Genomic DNA, 26,333 nt, shown 5'->3' on the forward strand with positions numbered 1-26,333 from the left:
TCAACAGAATATTTGTGCAGCTCTGTTACAAACCATACTTCATAATAAATAACCCATGATCCTACCAAGAACTCATCAGTCCAGTCAAAAATTTCATTTGGTACTACATGTGATCATGCTTCCGATATTAAGCATGGGTGTGGTACTTGTATAATGTAAAGAGATTTAGTTATTTGCTCATTCTGTGTCATGACTTAACAGCAGTGAGGCATGTCAATTTAGTCCACCTTTAAAATCAAAATAATCTAGTCTTTATTATAAAATATCAACAAAGTTAGGTAATGAGTATGCTTCTGAGTTTAGTAACATGGTAAGCTATTTGCACTTGGGTGTGGAACATTTCTTAAATGGTTGAAATATGTTGAAATTAAGCCTTTGTTTAAGAAAGAAAGAAGAAAATACAATCCAGTTTGACTTTTTCCTGCTTTCTTGAGCATTTAAGAAAAGGTAATATATAGTGTGACAGCAGAAAATGTATTGTCGAAGCCGCAGTTTGGATTTCTAAAGAGTTCTAATGTTGAGAAGGTTATCTACACATACAGTGAGAATGTACTTAATTCATTAGATCATTACAGGCTCCTGGTATATTTTATCTGTTAAAGGAATTTTTCTAAGTAAATCACATTATCATTGGAAAAGATAGAGTGCTACATATCCTAAAGATGATATGGCATGTTGCAAACAGGCACAATTAAAAGACACTTACATAGAAGCACACACAGGTGCAAGACCTATCCAGTCCACCCACCCACCATTTCCTATTCCAGTCCTGTGACAGGTTTATCGTGCCCCATCAGGGACCAGGCCAGCTGTGAAAGCAACCATGTCATTTGTCATATGTGCTCTGAATCGTTGCACAGCTTTTTATATTGGTATGACCCAGCCTGATAAACCGAAGGACAAACGGGACCCTACCAAAAAGAAGAAAAAGCAAAACGAGAAGGACATAGAGACAGAAAAGCAGTTCACCACTGCACCTGCAGATGATGTGGAGAATCTTGCGTCCATTCAGGAGCTAGATGTTGCTGACCCGCAGCTCCTATGGAAGTTTATCAGGCTACTTCACAATTGGTGGCGGCGAATGCTTCTAAGTGCCCAACCTATCCCCTACACCTCAGCTACTATGGCCATTGCCCCACTTCCTGGTGACATTGATCCTGGTGACATTGATTTTGCAGTGGACGAAGTCACTATGGCCATTGTTTCTGCTGCCGAGGCAACTGTCCCCTGCTCTTCAAGTACCCAAAGGTGTAAGTCAGTCCCTTGTTGGACACCAGAGATTGTAGAACCTACCCGGGACCGCCGGCGAGCCCTACGATGACACCGGCGTCATCCTTCCCTAGAGAATCTGGTTGCCTTTAAACGGCTGCTGGCCCAGGCTCGGCGGTTAATCCGGTGGAGCAAACAGGACTGCTGGGAACGATAAGGTGCCACCATAGGTTCTCGCACCTCCCCATGTCAGATGTGGTCAAGGGTTTGGTGCATTTTTGACTTTTGACCTCATGCGTATGTCCCTTGCCTTTCTCTTCGGGGCTCACTTTGTACTCACCCAATTGCCATCACCTAACATACGGCAGAGTACTTCGCTTGTATTTCCATGACAGCAGGCTACAGCTCAGAATTCCGCGCCATTAAAGAGCTGGCTGAGCATACGCAGTTGTCGTTTTGCACGCACCGTTGGGAACGATACAACGCCCTGTTTAGTGAATGGGAGTTTCAAAGTGCCCTTACAGCTTGCCCCGATACCTCTCCAGGTCCAGACCGAATTCACAACCAGTTTCTTTGCCATCTCTCGGTGTACTGTCAGGTTGAATTACTCGCCCTGTTTAACCGCATCTGGACGGAGGGCGTTTTCCCAACTCGTTGGTAGGATAGCGTTACCACCCCGGTGCTGAAACCTGGTGCAGATCCACCGGTGGTTGATAGCTATCACCCTATCAGCCTTACCAACGTTATGTGCAAACTCCTGCAACAGATGGTGAGTCGGCGGCTCATGTGGTTCCTCGAAGCTCGTGGCCTCCTAGCCCAGCAACAGGGGGGCTTCCGTCAGGGCCACTCAGCGATCGACAATTTAGTCTCGCTAGAGTTGGCTATTCATACAGCTTTTACCCGGCGAGAACATCTAGTTGCTGTTTTCTTTGATCTTCAGAAGGCATACGATACCACCTGGCGCCATCATATCCTTGTTGTGCTGCACGAATGGGGCTTACAGGGTCCACTTCAGATTTTTCTACGGAATTTTCTCTCCAATCGCTCCTTTCGGGTTAGAGTTGGCACTTATTTTAGCTCTGCTCATATTCAGGAGAATGGTGTCCTGCAGGGCTCGGTTCTCAGTGTTCCCCTCTTTTTGGTGGCGATTAATGGTCTTGTAGCTGCGGTGGGCTCATTGGTCTGTTCCTTTCTTATATGCCGACAATGACTTTTGTCTTTATCACTGTTCCCCAAACATCAGTGTCACTGAACGGCGGCTGCAGGGAACTATCAGTAAGGCAAATTTTTGGGCATCCAACCATGGTTTTCAGTTATCAGCCTCTAAGACCCGAGTGATTCATTTCTGTCTTCGTCGACCTCCATCCAGAGCTCCTTGAGGAGAAGCATCACATCCTTGGCATGTTGTTTCATGCTCAGCGCACTTGGACACCTCATCTTCGCGAGCTTAAACAACGATGCTGGCGGCACCTCAACATCCTTTGCTGCCTCAGCCACACCATTGGGGGGGTGGTGCACGAACGACCCTCCTACAGCTCTATAAGGTCTTAGTCCAGTCCCGTCTCAACTACGGGAGTGTGATGTACGACTCAGCAGCACCTTCAACATTGCAGATCCTAGACCTGATTCTCCATTGCGGCGTCAGACTGGCGACAGGTGCCTTCTGCACTATTCCGGTGACTAGCCTTCTTGTAGAAGCTGGAATCCTTCCCCTACGATTCCGCCGACAACAGTTGCTTGCTTGATACATCGCCCGCATCCATGCCTCGCCAGACCACCCAAACCGGAGGCTTCTTTTTCCATCTTCTGCACTCCTCTCCCCACAATGGCGGCCTAGGTCGGGTCTTCCAATCGCGGTCCGCGTTTGTTCCCTTCTCTCGTCACTCGAGTCCTTTCCCCTTCCACCATCCTTCTGGCCCTCTTTTTCTACCCCTCGGTCCCTCCCTCGCTTGCGGCTTTGCTTGGATTTGTCCTGCAAGTCCCCCGTTCCACCTGCCAGTGTTCGTCAACAATTCCTGGCTCTTCTTGCCTCGTTTAGCGATGCAGATGTAGTCTGCACCAATGGTTCTGAGGTCGATGGACGCACTGGGTTTGCTTTCATCCATGACGACTACGTTGAGCAGCATTCCCTGCCTTGTGGAAGCAGTGTTTTCACTGCGGAGCTGATTGCTCTTTATCATGCACTCGCTCACCTTTCCTTCTGTCGTGGGGAGTCATTTGTCATATGCAGTGACTCCCTGAGTGGATTGCAAGCACTTGACCAGTGTTTTTCTCGGGACCATTTGGTGCTGTTTTCAAGATGCTGTTTTTGCTCTTGCCGAGTGTGGTTGTTCAGCAACATTTGTGTGGACCCCGGGCCACATTGGCATTCCAGGAAACGAACTTGTCAATCGGTTGGCCACGCAGGCCACCACTTTGCCACCCCTGGAGCTTAGTCTCATGGAATGAGACCTCCGGTCAGCCATACATCACATGGTCCGCGATGTATGGAGCTCTGAATGGTCTGTCTTGAACATGCCAAATAATGACCGCATGGTCAAGTCGTCCACGGCCATATGGAACTCATCCTTGAGGGGCACGTGTAGGGCCTCAGTTGTTCTCTGCTGTCTCCGAATTGGACATATGCGGTTGACCCACAGCTATCTCCTTTGTCGTGAGAACCTGCCCAAGGGTCGCTGTGATGCAGGGCTGACAGTGGTCCATCTTCTGATGAACTGCCCCCTTTTAGCCCCCTTGCAGCAGTCCGTTAATTTACCAGCTGCACTTCCTTTAATTTTAGGTGACGATGTCTCTGTAGCTGACTCAATTTTACGTTTTATCCGTGCAGCTGGGTTTTATCACTCGCTCTAGTGTGGGCACTCTTGCATGGTTTCTGAGGCTACACCCACTCTAGCGACTTTTAATTGTAAATGGATACCAAAATAGTGTCTTTTATGGTAACAAGTTGTGTTGGTATCTCTATCAACGCTTTCCAGCTGGAGGTTCTTCATTTGTAGTTGAGTGGTTGACCTTTTACCTGATCCATCAACCACTGTAGTCTGTTTTGCTCTGCTCCTTTTACGTGTCCTCTATTTTGTGTTACTGCATTGTTCATTTTAGCTCTGTACCCCTTGGTGTTTTCTCCCTCTGGGTGCAGAGGTTACACTTTTACTGTATAGGCGTTTTACAAGTATGTCTGTTTGGAACAGGGGACTGATGACCTTGATGTTTAGCCCCCCTCAAACCCCAAAACAACCAACCATTGTTCATTCCAGCATGTGCCACAGTCTGCAGTTGATTCCATCCTCTTCCCTCAGTAGCTGCCAGAATAGCTTCATCATTATGTTGAATGAGGTACCAGGTTACACACTGAGTGCACTTGCTGTTCCTGCCCATTTCTGGTTACCATTTCTTTAAGGGGTACCATTATTCGCGAAACATTGAAGTGCCAACAACAGTTAATAGACTTTTACACTTATGTGTCTACTTCTTCTTGAAATGGCACACAGCAGGTTGCTCCCATAGGTGAAGTGAGACTCACTGAATCAATTCCAATTTTAAAAAAGCACGTTGAACACGCTGAGTTCTTTCTAGTCTCTGTCACCCCAGTAAGGAATACCTAGCCCTACCATTGATATGCCACTCACAGTCATCTGGACAAATAGTGATATATTCCATACTTCCTGTGGAGGAGATAGGATCCACAGGAGTTGATAGTACTTGAGGTATCCTGTTTAAGTTGATGCATCAGATAAGAGGACAATTAAGATGAGAAGACCATAAAATCGCAGTGGGGATGAATGACTTGCTATTAATTACCCTTAGGAGCCAAAGTGCTAAGTACTTAATGGAAAAAAAGAAAAATCAAATTTATCCTAGCTTTTGGACTTGCTGGTCCCTTTGTCAGGGAGAAAAGGTTTGTTTAGTAAGTTTAGTAAGGAAGATAGGTCATTCCAAAACCTCGGATGACAGTGTCCAACTTCTTATGAGAGTGAAGGATGACATTGATAATGAGGAATGCACTTATGATTCTGAAACCTCAGAAAGTTTTTGTACTTTTATGTATGAGGTTGGTTTGATAAGTCTGGTAAATTTCCATGAGAGAATGTAACTTTTTTGTTGTGTCATCATGGGTGGTAATCTTGATTATTCCAAGGATTCTATCTAGAATTTGGACAATGTACAGCATACAGTTCATTGTTGACAGCCATCTGGTTTGATCACTCTGTCAACCGTGATTGAAAATTAAGGAAACTGAGTTTTGTGCTGCTATCAAACATTTTCATTTGAAGAGTTGTACTACTACACATATCAAAACAAAACTGGATGAAGTTCATGGGGACTCTGCACAATCATTGAAGACCATTTACTTTTGGGTTAGTGAAATTAAACGTGGTCAGACCAGAACTGAAAATCAAGCATGCTCTGGCCATCCAATTGAGGTCACCATAAAAGAAACCATTGACAAAGTCCATGATATGGTAATGGAAGACCGCCGAATAAAAATTTATGAGATTGCTGAGATGCTAGTGTTCTCAGCTGAGCAAGTGCCTAATGTCCTTAATGAAGAACTGGCTATGAAGAAGCTGTGTCCTGTGTATGTGGGTGCCACGATTGCTCACATTGAAGCAAAAGCACATGTGACACAACATTTCAACACAATGTCTAGTGAAGTTTAAGCACAGCCTGCAAGATTTCTTGCACCAGTTTGTGACTGCTGAAAAGTGGAGCCATCAGTTCACATCAGAGTCAAAATGGCAGTCAAAACAATGTACATAATCTGGTGAAAATGCACTGAAGGAGGCAAAGACCATTTTGTCAGCTGGTAAGGTGATGGCCACTGTTTTAGGGAGTCCCAAGGAATAATTCTAATTGATTACTTGGAAATAGGCAGAACCGTAACTGAAGCCCCATAATGCTTCATTATTGGAAGGTCTGAAAATTGCATTTGACTGAAAAAAAGACAATGGTTGGCACTTGAAAAAGGGCTCTTTCACCAGGATAATGCCCCATCCCACACATCAGCAATAACAATGATGGAAGTGCATGAATAGGGCTTTGAATTAATTCCTCATCCACACTATTCATCAAGCTGGACCCCCCAGTGACCTCTTCCTGTTCCCTACTTTGAAACTTAGGCTTGCTCAGAAGAAATTTTCATCAAATGAGGAAGTGATAGTTGCAATCAATGAATATTATGTGAAGTTTGACACATCCATTTTTCTGATGGGATGGAAAAGCTGATAGATTGCTAGACCAAGTGTTTATCCCTGAAAGGAGACTATGTCGAGAGGTAAGGTGAGTTGTTCATGAAGCAAACATTATTTTCTTCCTTTGTACCAGATGTACCAAGCCACTTTTGTATATCAGTCAGTGGTACGTATAATTTCGCCTCCTGTAGGTAAGTCATTTTGTCTCCTTATTTTTATTGTAGCCTTTATGGTTCTAACTGAATGTATGTAAAAATTACATCTGGAAAAAAAGATATTTTTATCAGTAGATTTACAAAGAATATTCAGTCTTCAAATTGGTAAGCATTTGTAAAACATTCTGTCAGGTTTTAAGATGCCAACCTAATTGTTTGACAGATACTCACCAAGCACAGATTATTCTTCAAGACCACATATATTAGGGTTTCTTCACATTCTGTTTGCATACTGTTGAGTGTTGGAAGAATGACAACTTGAAAGCATCTATGCATAGTGTAATTAGTCTAATCTTTTCTTCGTGGCCCTCATGAGACTGATATGCAAGAGTCTGTAGTATATTACCCACAAACAGTTGTTCCTGAAACTTTGCAGTATGCTTTAACAAGTTGATTGATTGTACTTGTGACTTGCTGATAATTTTTTGCGTTATGTGAATGCAAAATTTTAAATTTGTGAACATTTAAAACAGTTTCCAGTTTTCGCCACAGTTTGAAATCTAATAAGATTATAGCGGGTTTATGTGCTTCATTATATGTACCTGCATCATCTGTGAAACATGTGAGATCTGAGATTTCTGTTAATAGTGTCTATAACATCATTAATATGCAACACGAACAGTAATGACCAAGAAGTTCTTCCCCTGAGGCAAGCATGGAGATATTTCTACATTTTTTGATGACTCTCTATCCAAGATAACACGTTGCTTTCTCCCTAGCAACAAATCCTCAATTCAGGCTCAGATATAGTTTGATATCTCATATGCTAATGCACAAGACATTGGATGTAAGTGGCAAAAGGAGAAAACATAAAAATACAGCAAATGAAGCAAACAAAAGGGAATACTAGTGACAGAATAATTAGATTGATAGGAAGTGCAAACTGGCAAAGCAGGAATGGCTAGACAAGAAATGCAAGGCTGTAGAAGCATGTCTGATGATGGGAAAGGTAGATGTATTATGTAGGAAAGTGAAAGAAACCTTTGGAGAAAAGAGAAACAGCTGTATGAATATCGAGCTCAGATGGCAAATCTGTCTGTAGCAATGAAGGGAAAGCTGAATGGTGGAAGGAATATATAGGGGTCCTGTATAAGGGAAACTAACTTGAAGACAATATTATAGAAAGAGAAAGAGGAAATAAATGAAGATTAGGTGGGAGATATGATGCTGTGAGAGGACTTTAGCAGAACTTTGAAAGACACTGGTCGAAAAAAGTCCCCTGGAGTAGATGACATTACATCAGAGTTGCTGAGATCTTTGGGAGAGGCAGACATGACAACTATTTTGCCTTGTATTGAAGATTTATGAGACGGACAAAATAACCATAAAACATCAAGAATGGTAAAATAATTCCTGCTCCAAAGTTGTTGTGGTTTTCAGTCCTGAGACTGGTTTGATGCAGCTCTCCATGCTACTCTATCCTGTACAAGCTTCTTCATCTCCCAGTACCTACTGCAACCTACGTCCTTCTGAATCTGCTTAGTGGATTCATCTCTTGGTCTCCCTCTACGATTTTTACCCTCCATGCTGCCCTCCAATGCTAAATTGGTGATCCGTTGATGCCTCAGAACATGTCCTACCAACCGATCCCTTCTTCCGGTCAAGTTGTGCCACAAACTCCTCTTCTCCCCAATTCTATTCAATACCTCCTCATTAGTTATCTGATCTACCCATCTAATCTTCAGCATTCTTCTGTAGCACCACATTTCGAAAGCTTCTATTCTCCTCCTTTCCAAACTATTTATCGTCCATGTTTCACTTCCATGCATGACTACACTCCATATAAATACTTTCAGAAACAACTTCCTGACACTTTAAATTTATACTCGATGTTAACAAATTTCTCTTCTTCAGAAATGCTATCCTTGCCATTGCCAGTCTACATTTTATATCTTCTCTACTTCGACCATCATTAGTTATTTTGCTCCCCTTCTCTACTTCAACCATAATTAGTTATTTTGCTCCCCAAATAGCAAAACTCCTTTACTACTTTAAGTGTCTCATTTCCTAATCTAATACCCTCAACATCACCCGACTTAATTCGACTGCATTCCATTATCCTCGTTTTGCTTTTTGTTGATGTTCATTTTATATCCTCCTTTCAAGACACTATCCATTCCGTTCAACTGCTCTTCCAAGTCCTTTGCTGTCTCTGACAGAATTACGATGTCATCGGCGAACCTCAAAGTTTTTATTTCTTCTCCATGGATTTTAATACCTATTCTAAATTTTTCTTTTGTTTCCTTTACTGCTTGCTCAATATACAGATTGAATAACATCGGGAAGAGACTACAACCCTGTCTCACTCCCTTCCCAACCACTGCTTCCCTTTTATGCCCCTCAACTCTTATAACTGCCATTTGGTTTCTATACAAATTGTAACTAGCCTTTCGCTCCCTATATTTTACCCCTGCCGCCTTCAGAATTTGAATTGTCAGAAACTTTCTCTAAGTCTGCAGATGCTAGAAACGGAGGTTTGCCCTTCCTTAATCTAGCTTCTAAGATATGTTGTAGGGTCAGTATTGCCTCACGTGTTCCAACATTTCTACGGAAGCCAAACTGATCTTCCCCGAGGTCAGCTTCTACTAGTTTTTCCATTTGTCTGTAAAGAATTCGTGTTAGGTCATGACAGGTGTGAATATTGCCAAACTGTTCATTTAAAGCATAATGGTTGCAAAATGCTGATGCATATTAATTACAGATGACTGAGAAAACTGGTAGAAACCAACGTGAGTGAGACCAGTTTGGGTTTCAGAGAAATGTAGGAACACACGAGACATTACTGATTGTCCACTGTAGAAGGTAGACATACTTTATAGCACTTGTAGATTCAGTGAAAGCTTTTGACAGTGTTGATTGGAATACACACTTTGAAATTCTGAAGGTAGGAAGGGTAAAATACAGGGAGCAAAGTGCTAAATACAATGTGTGCAGAAACTACAATGCAGTTAAATAAAGAGGGCTTGAAAGAGGAGCAATGGTTGAGGAGGGAGTGAAACAGGATTGTAGCATCTCCCTGTTGTTATTCAGTCTGTACATCGAGCAAGCAGTGGAGGAAACCAAGGAGACATATGGAAAGGGAATTAAAGTTCCGGGAGAAGAAATAGAAATTTGCAGTTCGCCGATGGCATTGTAATTGTCAGTGTCAACAGGGTACTTGCAAGAGCAGTTGAATGGAGTGGATAGTGTCTTGAGAGAAGGATATAAGATGAACATCAGTAAAAGCAAAACAAGGATAATGGAATTAAGTTAATTAAATCAGGTGATGCTGAAAAAAATTAAGTTAATAAACAAGACACTAAAAGTAGTAGAGGATTTTTACTATTTGTGCAGTGAACTAACTGATGGTAATCAAAGTAGAGAGTAAATAAAATGCATTTGGGCTACAATCCGAAAAGCATTTCTGAAAAACATCTCATGTAAATCTAAATTTTACGAAGTATTTGTTTGGAGGTACCTTTGCTCAGAAATGATACATGGATGACAGGCAAGGAAAGAATACAAACTTTTAAAATGTGATGTTACAAAAGAATGAAGAAGATTAGACATGTAGATTGAGTGACTAGTGAAGAGGTACTCAATTGAAATGGAAAAAAATAAATTTATGGCACAGCTTGACTAAGAAAAGGTAATATTTGATAATGCACACCTTGAAGCATCAGGATATCTTCAGTTTGGTAATGGCAGGAAGTGCAGGGTTATAAAAGTAGTAGATGGAGACCATGGCTTGAATCCAGTAAGCCAGTTCAGATCAATGTAGGTTACAGTAACTGTGCAGAGATGAAAATGCTTGAAGAGGATATACTAGTATGGGGAACTGTATCAAAGCAGTCTTCAGACTAGAGACCACGGCAAAGTCTGCCTTATATAATTGTGTTCTTATTAATGTGCACTGGTGTGGTACTGATTAAAATGACATTTCAGCAGCCAAGAAATATGGCAGCCACCTGCTTCCCTTTATCGATGGCTTTCGGGGTGTTATGTTAGAAAAGTGCAAGTTGAGTTTGGCAAGATAATTGTTTTCGGAATCCATGCTGGCTAACATGGTGAAGGTCATTCTGTTTGAGATACAACTTTTCATTTGAGCTCAGAATAAGTTCTAAGATTCTATAACTGATGAATGTCAGTGGTACTGTATGGTAGTTTTGTACATCACACCTGCAGCTCACTTGTACGTGAGCATAATCAGTGCTTTCTTCCAACCATTGGTGACAGTTTTTTGTTTGACATATATACAGTGTGTTATAGTTATGGGAGGAACTAACTAACCTGCAGATTCTATTTAGAATCTGGCAGCAGTTCCATTTGGCCCCAGATCCTTATTCAGTTTTAGTGATTTCAGTGTTAACTCAGTGCCACTGACACTAAACATTGTTCACCTTTGCAGTGATAGCAGAGTAAACTGTGGCATTACTTGGGTGTTTCCTCTATAAAGGAACATTTGAAATGAAGTTCAGTATATCAACTTTTGCTTTCCTACCCTCAATGTCCTTATTCTTGTCATCCAGGAGTTTTGATACTCTAACTTATGAAGCCACAGATAGTTCTAATGCATTAACAGGATTTCTTTAGGTTTTGTGAGAGGTTGCTTTAAGGTTCTATTATGGCAGTCACTAAATGCTTAAAAAATTCACCTTATAACAAAACAGATTTGTTATATATTTAAGTCCTATGGTTATTTTTACATCTGTTATGCAGTAGTTGCTGTTTCTTTTGCTTTTTCTTGAGACTGGAGGCTCCTTCCAGTCGTGGAAGTGATCCACTAGGTAAATAACTTCTACATCTACATCTACATCTACATCCATACTCCGCAAGCCACCTGACGGTGTGTGGCGGAGGGTACCCTGAGTACCTCTATCGGTTCTCCCTTCTAAACATGACCCACAGTTCCCCAGATGCTCCTGCCCACAGCTAAATTTTCTCAGTTCCTCCTTGAGATATGACTATTTTACTGAGTATTGTATCTTCCTACATACTTTATTGCCCCCCTTTGTTCAGACAATTTCCTCCTCAAACACACACTCAGTTACAGTCTCCTGGCTGACTATATTGTTCCAGCATTGAAGTTTATCTGGGCCAGGCAGCAGCAGCGCAACAGTTTAGTTCGGTAGGACACTGTGTATTTGTGCATACATGCATATGTTTAAATGCAAGTCTTGCTCTCAGAGTTCACTATCAGATTTTGATCTATCAAAAAGTGTTGGATTGGTTACTTAATAAACTTTAAGATCAAAACATTTTTAGAACAAGCAAACTTCTGGGCTCCATATGAGAAATATGTTCATGATCTCCATTGCAAAAGTGTTTTTTGAGGTCAGAAAATGTATACCAAATGTTCGTGATTGTTGATAGCACTGCACTGACTCCACACTTCTCTTATATTTCTCTTGAACAATTTTTCCTCTCATCATCTTTTACTGAAATAAATTAGATTGTTTTTTCTCTGATTTTTCATTACCCTGAATGCCTCATTACAGGTTAAAAAAGTGGGGAATGGATTCATACCTCTATGCTCCAAAAGATGACTACAAACACAGGGCATACTGGCGCGAGTTGTATACAGTGGAGGAAGCAGAACATCTTACAAGTCTTATAACTGCAGCAAAAGAAAATGGAATCACTTTTTATTATGCTCTTTCTCCTGGCCTGGACATAACATATTCTAGTGCCAAAGAGGTAGCTGCTTTGAAGAGGAAACTTGAACAGGTTTGTATGTCTCAAGCCGGCCGCGGTGGTCTCGCAGTTCTAGGCGCGCAGTCCGGAACCGTGCGACTGCTACGGTCGCAGGTTCGAATCCTGCCTCAGGCATGAATGTGTGTGATGTCCTTAGGTTAGTTAGGTTTAAGTAGTTCTAAGTTCTAGGGGACTGATGACCACAGCAGTTGAGTCCCATAGTGCTCAGAGCCATTTGAACTATTTTTTTTGTATGTCTCAAGAGGATATCACGTGTGTGTGTGTGTGTGTGTGTGTGTGTGTGTGTGTGTGTGTGTGTGTGTGTTAGTAGTAACAATATCAGGAAATAATGCCACTGAAGAAGTCTTTGTAGTTCGTCAGCATTCACCTTAAATTAATTAGGTAAACCATTTTGGCCAGATGAGCATTTGAAAATACTATTTTAAAGCGCAGGTTCAGTGTTTTGTTACTGTACCATGTGCTTGATCTTTTGAGAACTTCTATGTTATGAGATACACATCATTAGGAATTGTACTCTTATTTGCAAAGAGACAGGTACAGTTTGATGCCCAACAATGAATTTTCTGTAGCATTGAAATAGTTTCTCAGTTGATCCTTTTTTAACTCTGCATGCTCTGTTACCTGTGCCATCTTTTTCAATGGGAAGTTAAACTTTACCCTTTCTTCCAGTCCACCTAGTGGAAGCTACGGCTTGGTAACAAATGGCTCATGGCATCACAACTTTCCATCTGTAACTGAATCTTCAAGCAACCAAATGTATTCAGTATAATTAGTTGTTAATCTGGGAAACTGACAGTATCATATGTGCAATGTTCAGTGATAAATAGCATGTTTGATAAAGGGAATTTTATGCAGGTTATTAGAAGGGGGTGCTGGTGATTACTTGAATGAAAAAAAAATTGTAGTACTTGAAGTCAATTAAAATGGACTAGTTGCCAGGGAGAAGTATTAGAAGTGACAAATTAAGTATATTGTTCACTAAATTTCATTAATTTAATAGCACCATGAGATTTTCATGGATCAATAACTAAAAATGTTGCCTTAGTGGTGTAATGTAATTATTACATAATGGTGCTAAAAAGTAGTTTTTAAAATTATGGGGTTTACCGGTGTTCACTAACTTCTGTATAAAAATCATAGAAGCTAAAGGAGATATCCCCAGCAGTAAGATAAATGTTTTGAAACTATCTATACTATGGTATATTACTTGACTTTCAGTAGTGTCAAACAAAGCAGTAATGAGCAGATTGATTGTGTGATTCAGTGGACAGTGATATCTTCACGTGCAGAAAGTTGTGGGGGTCAAACCTTGCGAGGTGATTGAAATTTATTTTTCTTATTTAAATCTTTATCAAAATAACTTTGATCATTAGTTTTACTCAATTAATTGCTTTAAATGTAATTTTATATTTTTATTCCATTGTCATATCATTTTGAACATCATATGAACTTCTTCATTTACCCTCATATTTCTTTCTATCCATTCTTTTTCCACTTGGAATTTTTGTGAATGTGAATTCAATTATATTTATTTGTTTTAATATTAGAATATTTGAAAATACTTATCTATCAGTTAAAAAACAAAACATGAAATAATCTATTTATGAGGGTCACTCAATAAATAATACCCCACATTTTTTTCTCAGAAATATTTATTGTTAAGAGTCAGAATTTGATGACGATATACATCAACATGTCTTGTCCATGTCCTATTTTTCTTTGTAGTCTCTGTCACGTTCTATGGCCATATGCCAACATTGTGGAAGAGCATGTATTCCCTGCTGGTAAAAGCTTTTGTCCTATAAGCATAGCCATGTTTTCACTGCATGACAGACACTCTCGTCATCTTGAAAGTCTGTTCCCCGTAAAGAATCTTTAAGCGGCCTAAAGAGATGGAAGTCCAGGGGTGTCAGGGTAGATGAGGCAGTGATGTCCAACCCAATTTGGCGATGTGTTCCTGGGTTCTCAGACTTGTTTCTGGGCATGCATTATTGTGTCGGAGCAAGATTTCTGCTGGATCCATGTCCGATCGAACATGTTGGGAACCGTTCTCGAGTTTATTCAGAGTCTTCACATATGCCTCTGAATTGATGGTTAACCTACTTCTTATCACATCCATAAGAGTGACACCATCACAATCCCAGAAGACTGTCACCATGACTTCTCCTCCAGAGGGCATTGTCGTGAATTTCTTCTTTTGTAGTGAATGAGGATGATGTCACTTCATGGACTGCCTTTTTGTTTCTGGTGCAATGTGGTGCACCCAGCTTTCGACCAACATAACGATCCATGACAGAAAGACCTTTCCATCGGTCTCAGAACACTCCAACAATTCAGATGAAATGGCCTTTCTTTGAATTTTGTGGTCCTCTGTGAGCATTCGTGGAACCCATCGTGAGCACCTCTATGAATATCAGAGAGTATTGATCACTGCAGACGCACTTCCAGTGCTGGTCGACAACTGTAGAGCCAGATGTCAAGTTGTGATAACGCTGGTCGGTACAAATAATGGTATCCGCATGATTCATCATGTCTGGAGCAGTGGCTGTGACAGGACACCATGAGAGTGGATGATCATGGAGCTCTGTTTCTGCATTTCCTGACTTTCTTTACCCATCGCCTAACTGTACTCCTTTCAACTGCAGCATTGGCATACACTGCACAAAAATGTTTATGGATGTTCACCACAGTTTCTTTTTCTGCACACAAGGATTCAGTAACAGCATGCTGCTAATAACATGAGGCCTATGTAGGCGCCATTTTGACACTGTGTTGCATCTGCCAGAATGGTTTGAAGCTTCACCAGCACACAGAACAAACATCAAATTTGAAGCACCAACAAGGATTTCTGCCATTGTATATTAAGGGCTTTTTTAAAAAAATGTGGGGCATTACTTATTGAACAATGCTTGTATATTGACTGTGCCGTGGTTTCAAGAATGTATTTTTTGTTATTCAATGTGCATTTTTTTTAATGGTAATCATCATACAAACATTTAAAACAAAGCCTAAATTCCTATCGAACTATAGACAAAATAACACATATGAAGGTTTAAACAAAAGAGGAAATTAAATCGAAATTAATACATAAAATTAATGAAAATCACATGAACAAAGATTTCAAATGGAAAGAGAATGATAGGAAAAAAAATGAATGCAAATGAAGAAGTTGATATGATTATCAAAATGATGTGACAAAGGAATAGAAATATAAAATACATTTATAGACTTAATTCACTAAAACTAATGATCAAAGTCAAGTTTATAAAGATTTAAAAATAAAAAAAAAAAAAAGAATTACTTGATAAGGTTTGAATCTGCAGCCTTCTACATGTTAAAGCATTATTCTCCCCCTTACAGCACACAGCCAATCTACACAGCAATACTTTTTTAACACTATTTAAGGTCGTGCAAAATTCTGAATTTTATTTCCATCAACTATTCGCAAACGAGGGTTCACCAGAGTGAATGGCTACAGTGTGTGGTGTCTGGGATCATAATGTACATTACTGTGTAGATGCTTTCAAAAAGTTGATCCCACCATTGGGGATGTCCCCTTGTGAGTTTCGTGATTTCAACACCCTAATTTTCTACATTCATACTCTGAAGCCATGGTACTAACCATAGCTGAGAGTTTCTCGCACCATATTTAGTCCCTGTCCTCCACAGACATTGTATGTGAAGACCGATTATCTCTGAGCTTCTTTCCAAGCTAATATAGTTCATTTACAAGGTGTGACGCAGTATAATTTTCAAGCAATTAAGGAAATATTTATTTTATTATAATTCCAAATGCAGACCACAAGCGTTTATAAATCAGGTTTTTCATTTCAGTTAGTGATAACGTACAAATATATCCAAATTACACAAATACAGTATCAGAAATCAATTTAAGCTACATGGTAGCACTCTCACACCTGAGTAGATACATTAACTTTGTAATGAAGCTTTTGTGGATAATCATTGTGATTGCACCATTTTTATATGTAAAGACACAGTATGTTTGTTATACTGACTCTGCTTAGGTATGGAAATGTTTGTGTTACTTAAATGGAATTCTTATTCTTTATTTGTGTAATTTGGATAGATTTGTATGCCACATTACCTCTGTGTGTGTATTTAAGGTCTGAAGATGGTCATCATTGACTGAAATTAACAACCTCATTGACATGGTCAATGGGAGGGATTATAACAAAGTAAAACTTTTATTGCTACAGTCTCTGCATAACACTTATTTTGAACAGAATTCTTGAATTTCTTTTGCAGCACGAGATTACTGAAGTTTTATGAGCATTTCTTTATGTGTCATAAAAAGTCATTATTTTTGGCATTATTGGTGTTCACTAAACTTATGTGTAAAAATCATAGGAACAAAAGGTATCACGTGTTTCACTTTGACTCAAAGCAGATATGAACACTGCAGTAATTTATTGTACTTGGTATCAATGGATATGACACATTTTGTCTGCCTCTAATCTGCCAACTACCTTAGGCAGCTAGTTTATAATGGTACTTACAATTTAATTGGCTTTTGAGCAGTGGTAATGCCGCCGCCCCCCTCCCCCCCCCCCCCCCCCCCCCCACACACACACAGAGGCACTTAGTAAAATCTTGACAAGTCTTTGTTTGAGCTGCTGTGGTTTTCTCCGTAAATTAGGATAGTTTTAAATGCCACAAGTGTTTTACAGTTACTACTTTCATAAAAGGATACCTCCCCGAAACCCATCTATTGAATCAATTTACAGCTTTATGTTTTCCTTTCTTCTTCCCTTTTTTTACTCGAATCTAAACTGCACATGAAAAATGAGACTCAAAATCAAGGAATAAAAATTTTTCCGAATCTAAGCTGCACCTGAAATTTGAGACTCGAAATTCAAGGCGAGAGAAAAGTTTTAGACTCCATCTCCAAATCGAAACAAAGTTGGTCCATTGTAATATGAGGCACAATTTAGCTCGAATGAATGACGATACAGCTACAGTAGTTTGCTATGATTCGTAAGCTTAGCAGTTAAGCTTTACCAGGTAGCCATTGCTATGCGTCAGGCGCTCTGTCCTTATTTATACGGGTACGGTACCCTTCCTTTTTCATGTGCTTCATCTAGTTTGAAGTTATTTTTCTTTGATCTGATAAGTGCCGTTCTGTTTGTTATAGGTGTTTACACCACTCTAAGCTAAAAATGCATTACTGTACTGTGTCATGCATTGTTTGTCGCATTCTGATGATGAGTGTTTACGACCTCATAGCTTGATTTTGTGCGCGCTACCGCTGCTTAAAAAAAAAAAAAAAAAAAAAAAAAAAAAAAAAAAAAAAAAGGAATCGTTTCATTAGCGAAACAATGGCAAGAGACTGCTATTTGTTGTTACCTAAACTGCTGCTTTCTTTGATAATGATCAACAAGAACCAAATAATGTTGTACGATAGAAGATGTTCTGAATGAGAGTTCAGTGAAAATTTTTCTCCGTTTGAAAGTCTTTGCAGACGCCTCTTTAGTACCGGTACATTACATTCTGCGCAGAAATTAAAGTCATCTTAGATTTAAAAATCTAGTCAACTGCCGTGCTTCATTTCTGACTGTATCACTATTAGGCATAAGAATAATACGGATATAAACATGACATGATATGTATATTCTTCCCCGTTTGCTGTTGTCTCACTCTAGTTTTGTAGTTTATTAGGCAGACAGGATTTAAACGAGATAGCAGCAAACATGAAAGAATACATGGCAAAATGTTAAATTCGTATTATTATTATTATTATTATTATTATTATTATTATTATTGTGAAGAGAATACTGCGTGTGATTCACAATTCATAAAAGTTCCTATTAGCAACCACCTCTTCTCACAGGTAGAAAAAATTCAAAACATAGAGTTGGCCTTATTGACACACATCCCAAACAGTCTTGCCAGTCGGATTTTTGTAGTACATTGAAATGATGCTACAATTGAAGATGAACAATACAAAATTTGTATTTACTTCGTTGGATAATGTATGAAAATGCAATGGTCAAAACTCGGAGCGCAGAAAAAAGCTCGTCTTTCACCTCCCTTTTTTAAATACTGACACAGAGGTTTTTAAGTGTAGCGCTACATATATTCGACGGCAGAAGTTAGTTGTGGTGGCACCTACCAACATTTTTTCAGAACTTCCGCTTACTTTGCACTCGATTCTAAGCCTCAGACGGTTTTTTGGATTACAAAAACCAGGAAAAAATTGCGACTTACATTTGAGTAAATACGGTAAGCAAATTTTATGTTGTATTGAAATGTTTTAAACTTTTTCCTGTTGATTGACAATGTGATTACTACTTCATGCACATTTGATGTTTTTATCTGTTATGCCCTCAGGAAAGGCAGTTCGAAGCAGTTTCCTACTAATATATAACTGTATGTGGTATTTATAGCTGGCTGTATTTGGTTGTATTTGCTTCACTTTTCAGTACTTTTTATTTGGAGAGTTTACTTCCTAGTACAAAATGATTAAAGGAAAGCAGTGAACACAATCATGTTTTAACAAGTATGTTGTTTTCTTATCGAGGAATATGTGTGTGCAGAACAGCTGTGCATTACTGTTTGAACTAGTAGATGAATGAACTTTAATCATATCCTTCAAACTATGTGGAAATTTAAATTGAATGATGCTTTTGTTGGCGATAAATTGTGAGTAATGATTTATTAGTTTCATTTGTTTACAGGTCTCTCAGTTTGGTTGCTCTGCATTTGCACTCTTGTTTGATGATATAGAACCTGAAATGTCAGAAGCTGATAAAGAAGTTTTCCAGTCTTTCGCTCATGCACAGGTAATGTTGACAAACATGTAGATATGGTATATACAAATTAAAAAACTCTCAAGACTGCTACTTTACGCCACAAAGAGAGATTTGGAATGACTGTTAGATCATTTTACCGTTTTACAGTTTTGTCCAAACAAGTAATGGACTGGTACACCCTTTTCTTGCTTTTTATAATGTCTCCTAGTCAGCTGTAAACACCCTTGTCTCCTATTTTTCCAGTCTGGTCTCTCCTTCCGTAGCTTTCACTTAGTGACATTAGCCATAAGGCTCCTTGATATCTACATCCTATCCCGTACGCTTTCTGTTCTTTTTCTGTACTTACTTTTTGTTTCTTTATCCAATTTATTATGTTTAACAAAGCTTCATATTTGGTTTTTCCAGTTACCGTTATCAAACTGACTGGCTATAGGATAGCTGATAGTCTTCTTTGAATTCTAATTCAGATGCAGCAGGTGTAGTTCATGCACAAGAATTCATCAAAGACTGCATTGTTTAAAATCTAAATCCTGGGAATGACTCCTAGTTTACTTTTCCACTTATTCCAAATGCTTTAAATACTTCTTCAGACATTTGTTTATCCTGTTTTGGACTTTTTACTCAGTGAATGGCTTTTTTTCTTTTAATTGAAATAAATACCTCTTGTCAAATTTCTTGACTAGAAACTTCCTGGCAGATTATAACTGTGTGCTGGACCGAGACTCCAACTTGGGACCTTTGCCTTTTGCAGACAAGTGCTTTGCAGGAAGTTTCACATCAGCGCAAACTCCGCTGCAGAGTGAAAATTTCAACCTGGAAATTTCTTGAGTAGTTTTGTTATTGCTTTATTGCCTCATTTTCACATCAAGTTTTGAGGTTAGTTTTGTTGTTTTTGTGATTTCAGCTGGCTCACTTGTATAATGAATATATCCTACTCCATTGCTTAGGTTGCTGTTGCTTAGTGCTATAAAATTCAAAGCAAACTGTCTGTTAACAGATACTGTGGCCTCCCTCAAACAAATTATGGTAAAAAATAGATGTCATTCCTACTTTTTTAAGCCAAATTACATGTCTGTATTACTTTTTTTGTAGGTGTCTGTCAGTAATGAGGTTTTCCAACACCTGGGGCAGCCACGCTTTATGTTATGTCCCACTCAGTACTGCGCAGCTAGAGCGACACCTAATGTGCAAAATTCAGAATATCTTAATACTCTTGGAGCAAAACTGGCACCTGAGATTGATATTATGTGGACAGGTTTGAATTTTAACATTATTTTTATTGTGATGTATGCACTTGTGAAAATGTATGCCCCATTATTTGTTGCAAAGATAAAATAGTTTCTACTGATTTTATAATTATTAATGTTTCAGTTATGTGTGGTAGGCTGACGACAACTTTCTAAGCTGTGTATATAATATTTACATGTTGATGACAAATATACTGCAGTATAGTATCAGTCAGTTTAGTGATTACTGTGTGTGTTCTACAATTACTGTTTGTAGAAAAATTATGACCAAAACTCATTTAATCCATAGTTTTCTGGAGGTTGCAATAGGACTATTCTGTTAATTCCAATTTTTTATGGATTTGAAAAATTGTAGCGTATGTGTTTTACAATTGTTGAATAAAGCTGTACTGAATTATGATGTGTAGGAATGGAATCCCCATGTTTCGGACAATTTTCAGAACTTCATGTTATACATGTTGTATATTTGTATATCTGACTGTTGTTTCCAATGTATTACATCTTTTATAGGCTCAGAGACACTTGATCTTAGTATATTATGACTGAAACATGGCCATTTTTTGCAAATTTCTATTTTTCAGTTGTAACTTTATTAAAACAGTTTTGCTCTCTGTTGCAGGTTCAAAAGTCATTTCACGTCTGCTTACAGTGGAATCAATTGAAGAAATAACTGATGTTCTTCGAAGACCACCTGTTATTTGGGACAACTTGCACGCCAATGACTATGACCAGAAACGTGTTTTCTTAGGACCATATTCTGGTCGATCTCCTGATCTTATACCAAAGTTGCGTGGGGTTCTGACAAATCCTAATTGTGAATATGGTGCAAATTTTGTGGCAATACATACCTTGGCTCAGTGGAGTCGCTGCAGTGTTGATGGAAAGCGTGATTCATCCCTGAGTAAGTGTAAAACAGCAGTTTAATTGACTTACAAAGTAAGTGTAAAACAGCAGTTTAATTGACTTACAAGGTTTCTGTATTATGAAAAGGATAGTTGATACTCAACATATACCAGGGATGCTGAGTCGCTGATAGTGACAACAAAAAAAAACCTCGCACAATAAGCTTTCGGCCAACAAGGCCATTGTGTGAAATAGGCCACACACACACACACACACACACACACACACACACACACACACACACACACACAAACTGATCATGCTCACACGCATGACCACAGTCTCTGGCAGCTAAGCCAGATGATAAACAGCAGAACGTGATTGGAGTGGTAACTAGGTGGTGGTAAGAGAGAGGCTGGAGCTGGGAGGAGGAGGGTTAGCAGGATAAGGATGGGGCAGGGTAAAGTGCTGCTGCGGGAGTGTTCAGGGACGAGGTGGAGAGAGAGTAGGGCAGCAAGGTACAGTTGAGAGGTTAGTTGGTGGGTAGGGAAGAGAGGGGGAGGGTTAGTGGAAAAGAAGAGAAGTAAAAAGGGTGGGTGTGATGGTGGAATGAGGGCTGTGTAATGCTGGAATGGGAACAGGGAAGGGGCTGGGTGGGGGAGGACAATGACTAATGAATGTTGAGGACAGGAGGGTTATGGGAATGTAGGATATATCACAGGGAAAATTCCCACCTGCACAATTCAGAATAGCTGGTGTTTGAGGGAAGGATCCATGTGCCACATGCTGTGAAGCAGTCATTGAAATGAAGGATATAATGTTTGGCAGTGTGCTCAGCAACAGGGTGGTCCACTTGTTTCTTGGCCACAGTTTGTCGGGGGCCATTCATGCTGACAGACAGCTTGTTGGTAGTCATGCCTCCATAAAATGCAGCACAGTGGTTGCAACTTAGGTTGTAGATCACATGACCAGTTTCAGAGGTTGTTTGTGACCACATTAAAGTAGATGGTGGTGGGAGGATGTATGGGGCAGGTATCGCATTGAGGCCTATTACAGGGATATGACCCACGAGGCAAGGGGTTGGGAGCAGGTTTCCGTAGGGATGGATGAGGATATTGTGCAGGTTTGGTGGGCGGCGAGTAGTGCTGTTTGGGGGGAGGCGGGATAGTGGGTAGGACATTTCTCACTTCAGGGCGTGACGAGAGACTGTTGAAACCCTGGTGGAGAATGTAATTCAGTTGCTCCAGTCCTGGATGGTACTACGTCACAAGAGGAATGCGCCTCTGTGACCGGATGGTGGGACTTTGTTGAGAGGTGGTGGGTGATTGGAAAGATAAGCATACCTGCCAAATTTTTCAGTTTTCCCAGATGATTTCCGGATTTTGGGATAGTCTTCCGGTTTTTTGGATGAACATCATTTTTTTCCCCAACTTCTGGGCTGTTTCCCACCCATTTCAATCGTATAGCATTTCAGTTTTGACTTTCGATAATAGATTCTGAGATGAGAGTGAAATTCGAAGTACAACCACCAATATTATCGACATTCCTTTCTCCCAGAATATCGCTGCACTTTTTTCATTACCTCTTTGTCTTCGAAACACTTCCGGCAAAAGTTGATCAAAAATTCTATCGATAATCACATTTCGTAGTTTATTGCTGTATTCTCTTTGTGCTTCAACTGCATGTTAGTGGGAAAGGTTTTCTTATGCTTGCTATTATGCAGTGTTTTCTGTATGTTCTGGTATTCGTGCAATTGTGTCACGAATTTTTGTGTGATTTAGTGTTTTCAATATGAGTTCAACTAATAAACGATATCATCAGTCTTTCAGGGATGGATATTCTGCTGAATTTCCGTGTATTATGCGATCAAGGACAGATGCAACATTTGAGTTCTGTTCCATGTGTTTGTGTGATACAAACATAGCTTACGGAGGAAGAACTGAATTAATAAATCATATTAAATCCGCTAAACACATCTCCAATGTGACAATGAAGGATAGCAGTAGGAAAATTGATTCATTTTGCAGATTGATGACTCTACTACTACTGTTGAGAGCGAGAACTTGACAGAAGATACCAAATGGGGTCAATTGATGAGCATTCGTGGAGCTGATGGTATTCCTAAGTACAATAGGTTATCCAGGTTAATACTTTCTGTTTTGACTCTACCACACAACAATGCAGAGTGTGAGCGTGTTAAGCTTGGTGAAGAATAATTTCAATCAGTTTAGGTAATCCATGTCGAATGAAACTCTGGGATCCATTTGTGTTTTGAAAACAAGAATCAACGGTCCATGTTACATGAATAATTTTCCTTCAGAATTTCTGAAGAAAGCTACTCATCTTCATCTGTAAAGGCCTCAGTGAGACCCTCGGTGTATTTTGAGAGGGACTGCTCATCATTGCAGATGCGACGGTCACAGGTACGGAAGGGACGTTTTGGTACGGAATGGGTGGCTGCTGTCGAAATGGAGGTATTGCTAGCGGTTGGTGGGTTTGACATGGACAGAGGTACCGATGTAGCCATCTGTGATGTGGTCAACATCAAGGAAGGCTTGATGGGTTGAGTAGGACCAGGTGGAGCTAATGAGGAGAAGGTGTAGAGGTTCTGGAGGAATGTGGATAGTGTGTCCTCACCCTTGATCCAGAGCGGAAATATGTCATCAGTTAATCTGAACCAGGTGAGGGGTTAAGGATTCTGGGTGTTTAGGAAGGATTCCTCTAAATGACCCATGAATAGGTTGGCATAGGATGGTGTCATGTTGGGTGCCCATAGATGTATCCCAGATTTGTTTGTAGGTAATGCCACTGAAGGAGAAGTAATTGTGGGTGAGGATATAGTTAGTTGTGGCAACTAAGAAGGAAGTTGTTGGTTTGGAATCCGTCGGCATTGGGAAAGATAGTGTTCAATAATGGTAAGGCCGTGGGCACTAGGGATGTTAGTGTAAAGGGAGGTGGCACCATATTGTAAAAGAACACAAACTGTGGAGAGCCAATGGAGGAAATGGTTTATATATTTCATATAAGAGGCTAGGTTGCATGTAATAGGATGAAGGTGTTGGTCTAAAAGACCAGAGATTCTCTCACTGTGGGCACAGTAACTGGCCACAATGGGGTATCGTGGGTGGTTGGGCTTATGACTTTAAGAAGTATGTAGTAGGTAGGAGTGGTAGGTGTGATGAGAGAGATGAACTCCAGGAGAGGTTCTGGAACCAACCGTGTCCTCCACTGACTCTCCACACTCCACTCTCCAACTGAATTACATTCTTCGACAGGGTTTTGACTACCTCTCATAGTACCCTGAAATGAGAAATGGCCTATACATTACTACACCCCCCCTCCCCCCCTCCCCCCCACACACAAACAACTCTATTCACCACCCACCGAACCTGCACAATATCCTCATCCATCCCTACAAAACCCCTGCTCCCAACCACTTGCCTTGTGCGTCATATCTGTAATAGACCTAGATGCAATACCTGTCGCATACATCCTCCCACCACCACCACCACCACCACCTACTCCAATCTGGTCACAAACGTCACCTCTACCATCAGAGACAGGGCTTCCTGTGAAACTAGTCATGTGATCTACAAGTTAAGCTGCAAATACTGCGCTGCATTTTATGTGGGCATGACTACCAACAAGCTGTCTGTCCACATGAATGGCCACCAATGAACTGTGGCCAAAAAGCAACTAGACTACCCTGTTGCTTAGCATGCCTCCAAATGCGACATTCTTCATTTCAGTGATTACTTTACAGCCTGTGCCTTCTGTATCAGTCCCACCAACACCAGCTTTTCTGAATTACTCAGGTGCGAGCTCTTCCTGCAATATATCCTACGTTCCCATAACCCTCCTGAACTCAACCTTTGTTAGTCATTGTCCTTACTTATCAGTCCCTTCCCTGCTCATGTTCCAGCACTACACAGCACTCTATTCCACCAATGCACCCAGTCTTTTTATTTCTCTCTTTTTCCACTAACCCCTTGTTTCTCCCATCCTCCATCTAACCTCTTGACTGCACCGAGCTGCCCTACTCTCTCTCCACCTCATCCCTGCATGCTCCTGCAGCAGCACTTTACTTCCCCCATCTTTACCATGCTATCCCTCGCACCAGCCTCTTCTTGACACCTACCCAGTTGTCTATGCCATCAGGTGCTGCTGTCTGTAGTCTTGCTTCAGCTGCCTCTGGCTTTGGTCATTTGTGTGTGTGTGTGTGTGTGTGTGTGTGTGTGTGTGTGTGTGTGTGTGTGTGTTTTTTTTGTCTATTTGTGACAGAGGCCTTGTTGGCTGAAAACATTGTGTGACAGTCTTTTTGTTGTGCCTATTTGCGACCCAGCATCTCCGCAATATGGTGGGTAGAAGCTACCCTTTTCATAATATCGTTACCTTCCATGTTGGATTTTCAATTGTTTAAAATGTTTCTGGAAGCAAATATTTTCATGGAGATGAGAGAGATGAGATGGGTGTTAAGATTTGTATATTGCTTCGTAAAACTAATTGCTTGGAAGTGTCCTGTAGACCAGTGTGGTTTTGAACACCAACTGGTTGGAAGAATTCCCTATTTGTAACAGAAGTGCAAACTGACTGTTGGTGTCGTAATAAATGTCCCAGCTGTACTATCTACAGATAACTGTTTACATTAGTGTCTATTTCTGCAAATTTATCAACTATGTGAAGTAATAATTTATTTCAGATGATTCTGTGAGTGCAGACATCAAATTGGAAACTGAAACTGAGGATGGAGGTGTGGGAGAGGATGTTCCATCTAATCTGAGTCCCAATACATATCACCCACGACGGGCACTGCGCAATGCCATTTCAGAATGGTTACATGAATTCCACCGCCCACGACCAGCATGGGGCCCTATTGCAAAACCACAAGTTGTTGCTCCTGTGACCATTCCTGTGCCAATAGTGCCATCTGTCAATACCTGTATGAGTCTAACAACAACAACAACTAGTTGCTCAGCTGGCTGTGGACCCACATTACCTACTGTAAATGCAAACCAACTTCAAGCACTAGCTGATGTGTGCAGCACGGTAAGCATATGGTGGGAAAACCTAAAATCATACATCTGTAGACATACTCAAAAATGTGCATGTACACTTATGACTTTGGTGTGCTTACTCTGGTTGAAAAGATCTGCAACAGATCAACAA

The 26,333-nt window shown here is 40.3% G+C and overlaps 1 protein-coding gene across 4 annotated transcripts in view; it reads left to right on the forward strand.

Moving 5' to 3' along the window:
• The window catches only part of LOC126355425 (protein O-GlcNAcase), a 164,380-nt gene that overhangs the window by 52,940 nt on the left and 85,107 nt on the right, over nt 1-26,333 (forward strand). For all 4 annotated transcript variants that reach the window (XM_050005732.1, XM_050005731.1, XM_050005730.1 and 1 more), the window contains 5 exons: nt 12,091-12,319; nt 19,003-19,107; nt 20,170-20,332; nt 20,944-21,225; nt 25,867-26,213. In XM_050005732.1, the coding sequence (XP_049861689.1) occupies nt 12,091-12,319; nt 19,003-19,107; nt 20,170-20,332; nt 20,944-21,225; nt 25,867-26,213 (1,126 nt within the window). The remainder of the gene's footprint in view (nt 1-12,090; nt 12,320-19,002; nt 19,108-20,169; nt 20,333-20,943; nt 21,226-25,866; nt 26,214-26,333) is intronic.

This window comes from Schistocerca gregaria, chromosome 3 (genome assembly GCF_023897955.1).
Source record: "Schistocerca gregaria isolate iqSchGreg1 chromosome 3, iqSchGreg1.2, whole genome shotgun sequence".
Taxonomy (NCBI): domain Eukaryota; kingdom Metazoa; phylum Arthropoda; class Insecta; order Orthoptera; family Acrididae; genus Schistocerca; species Schistocerca gregaria.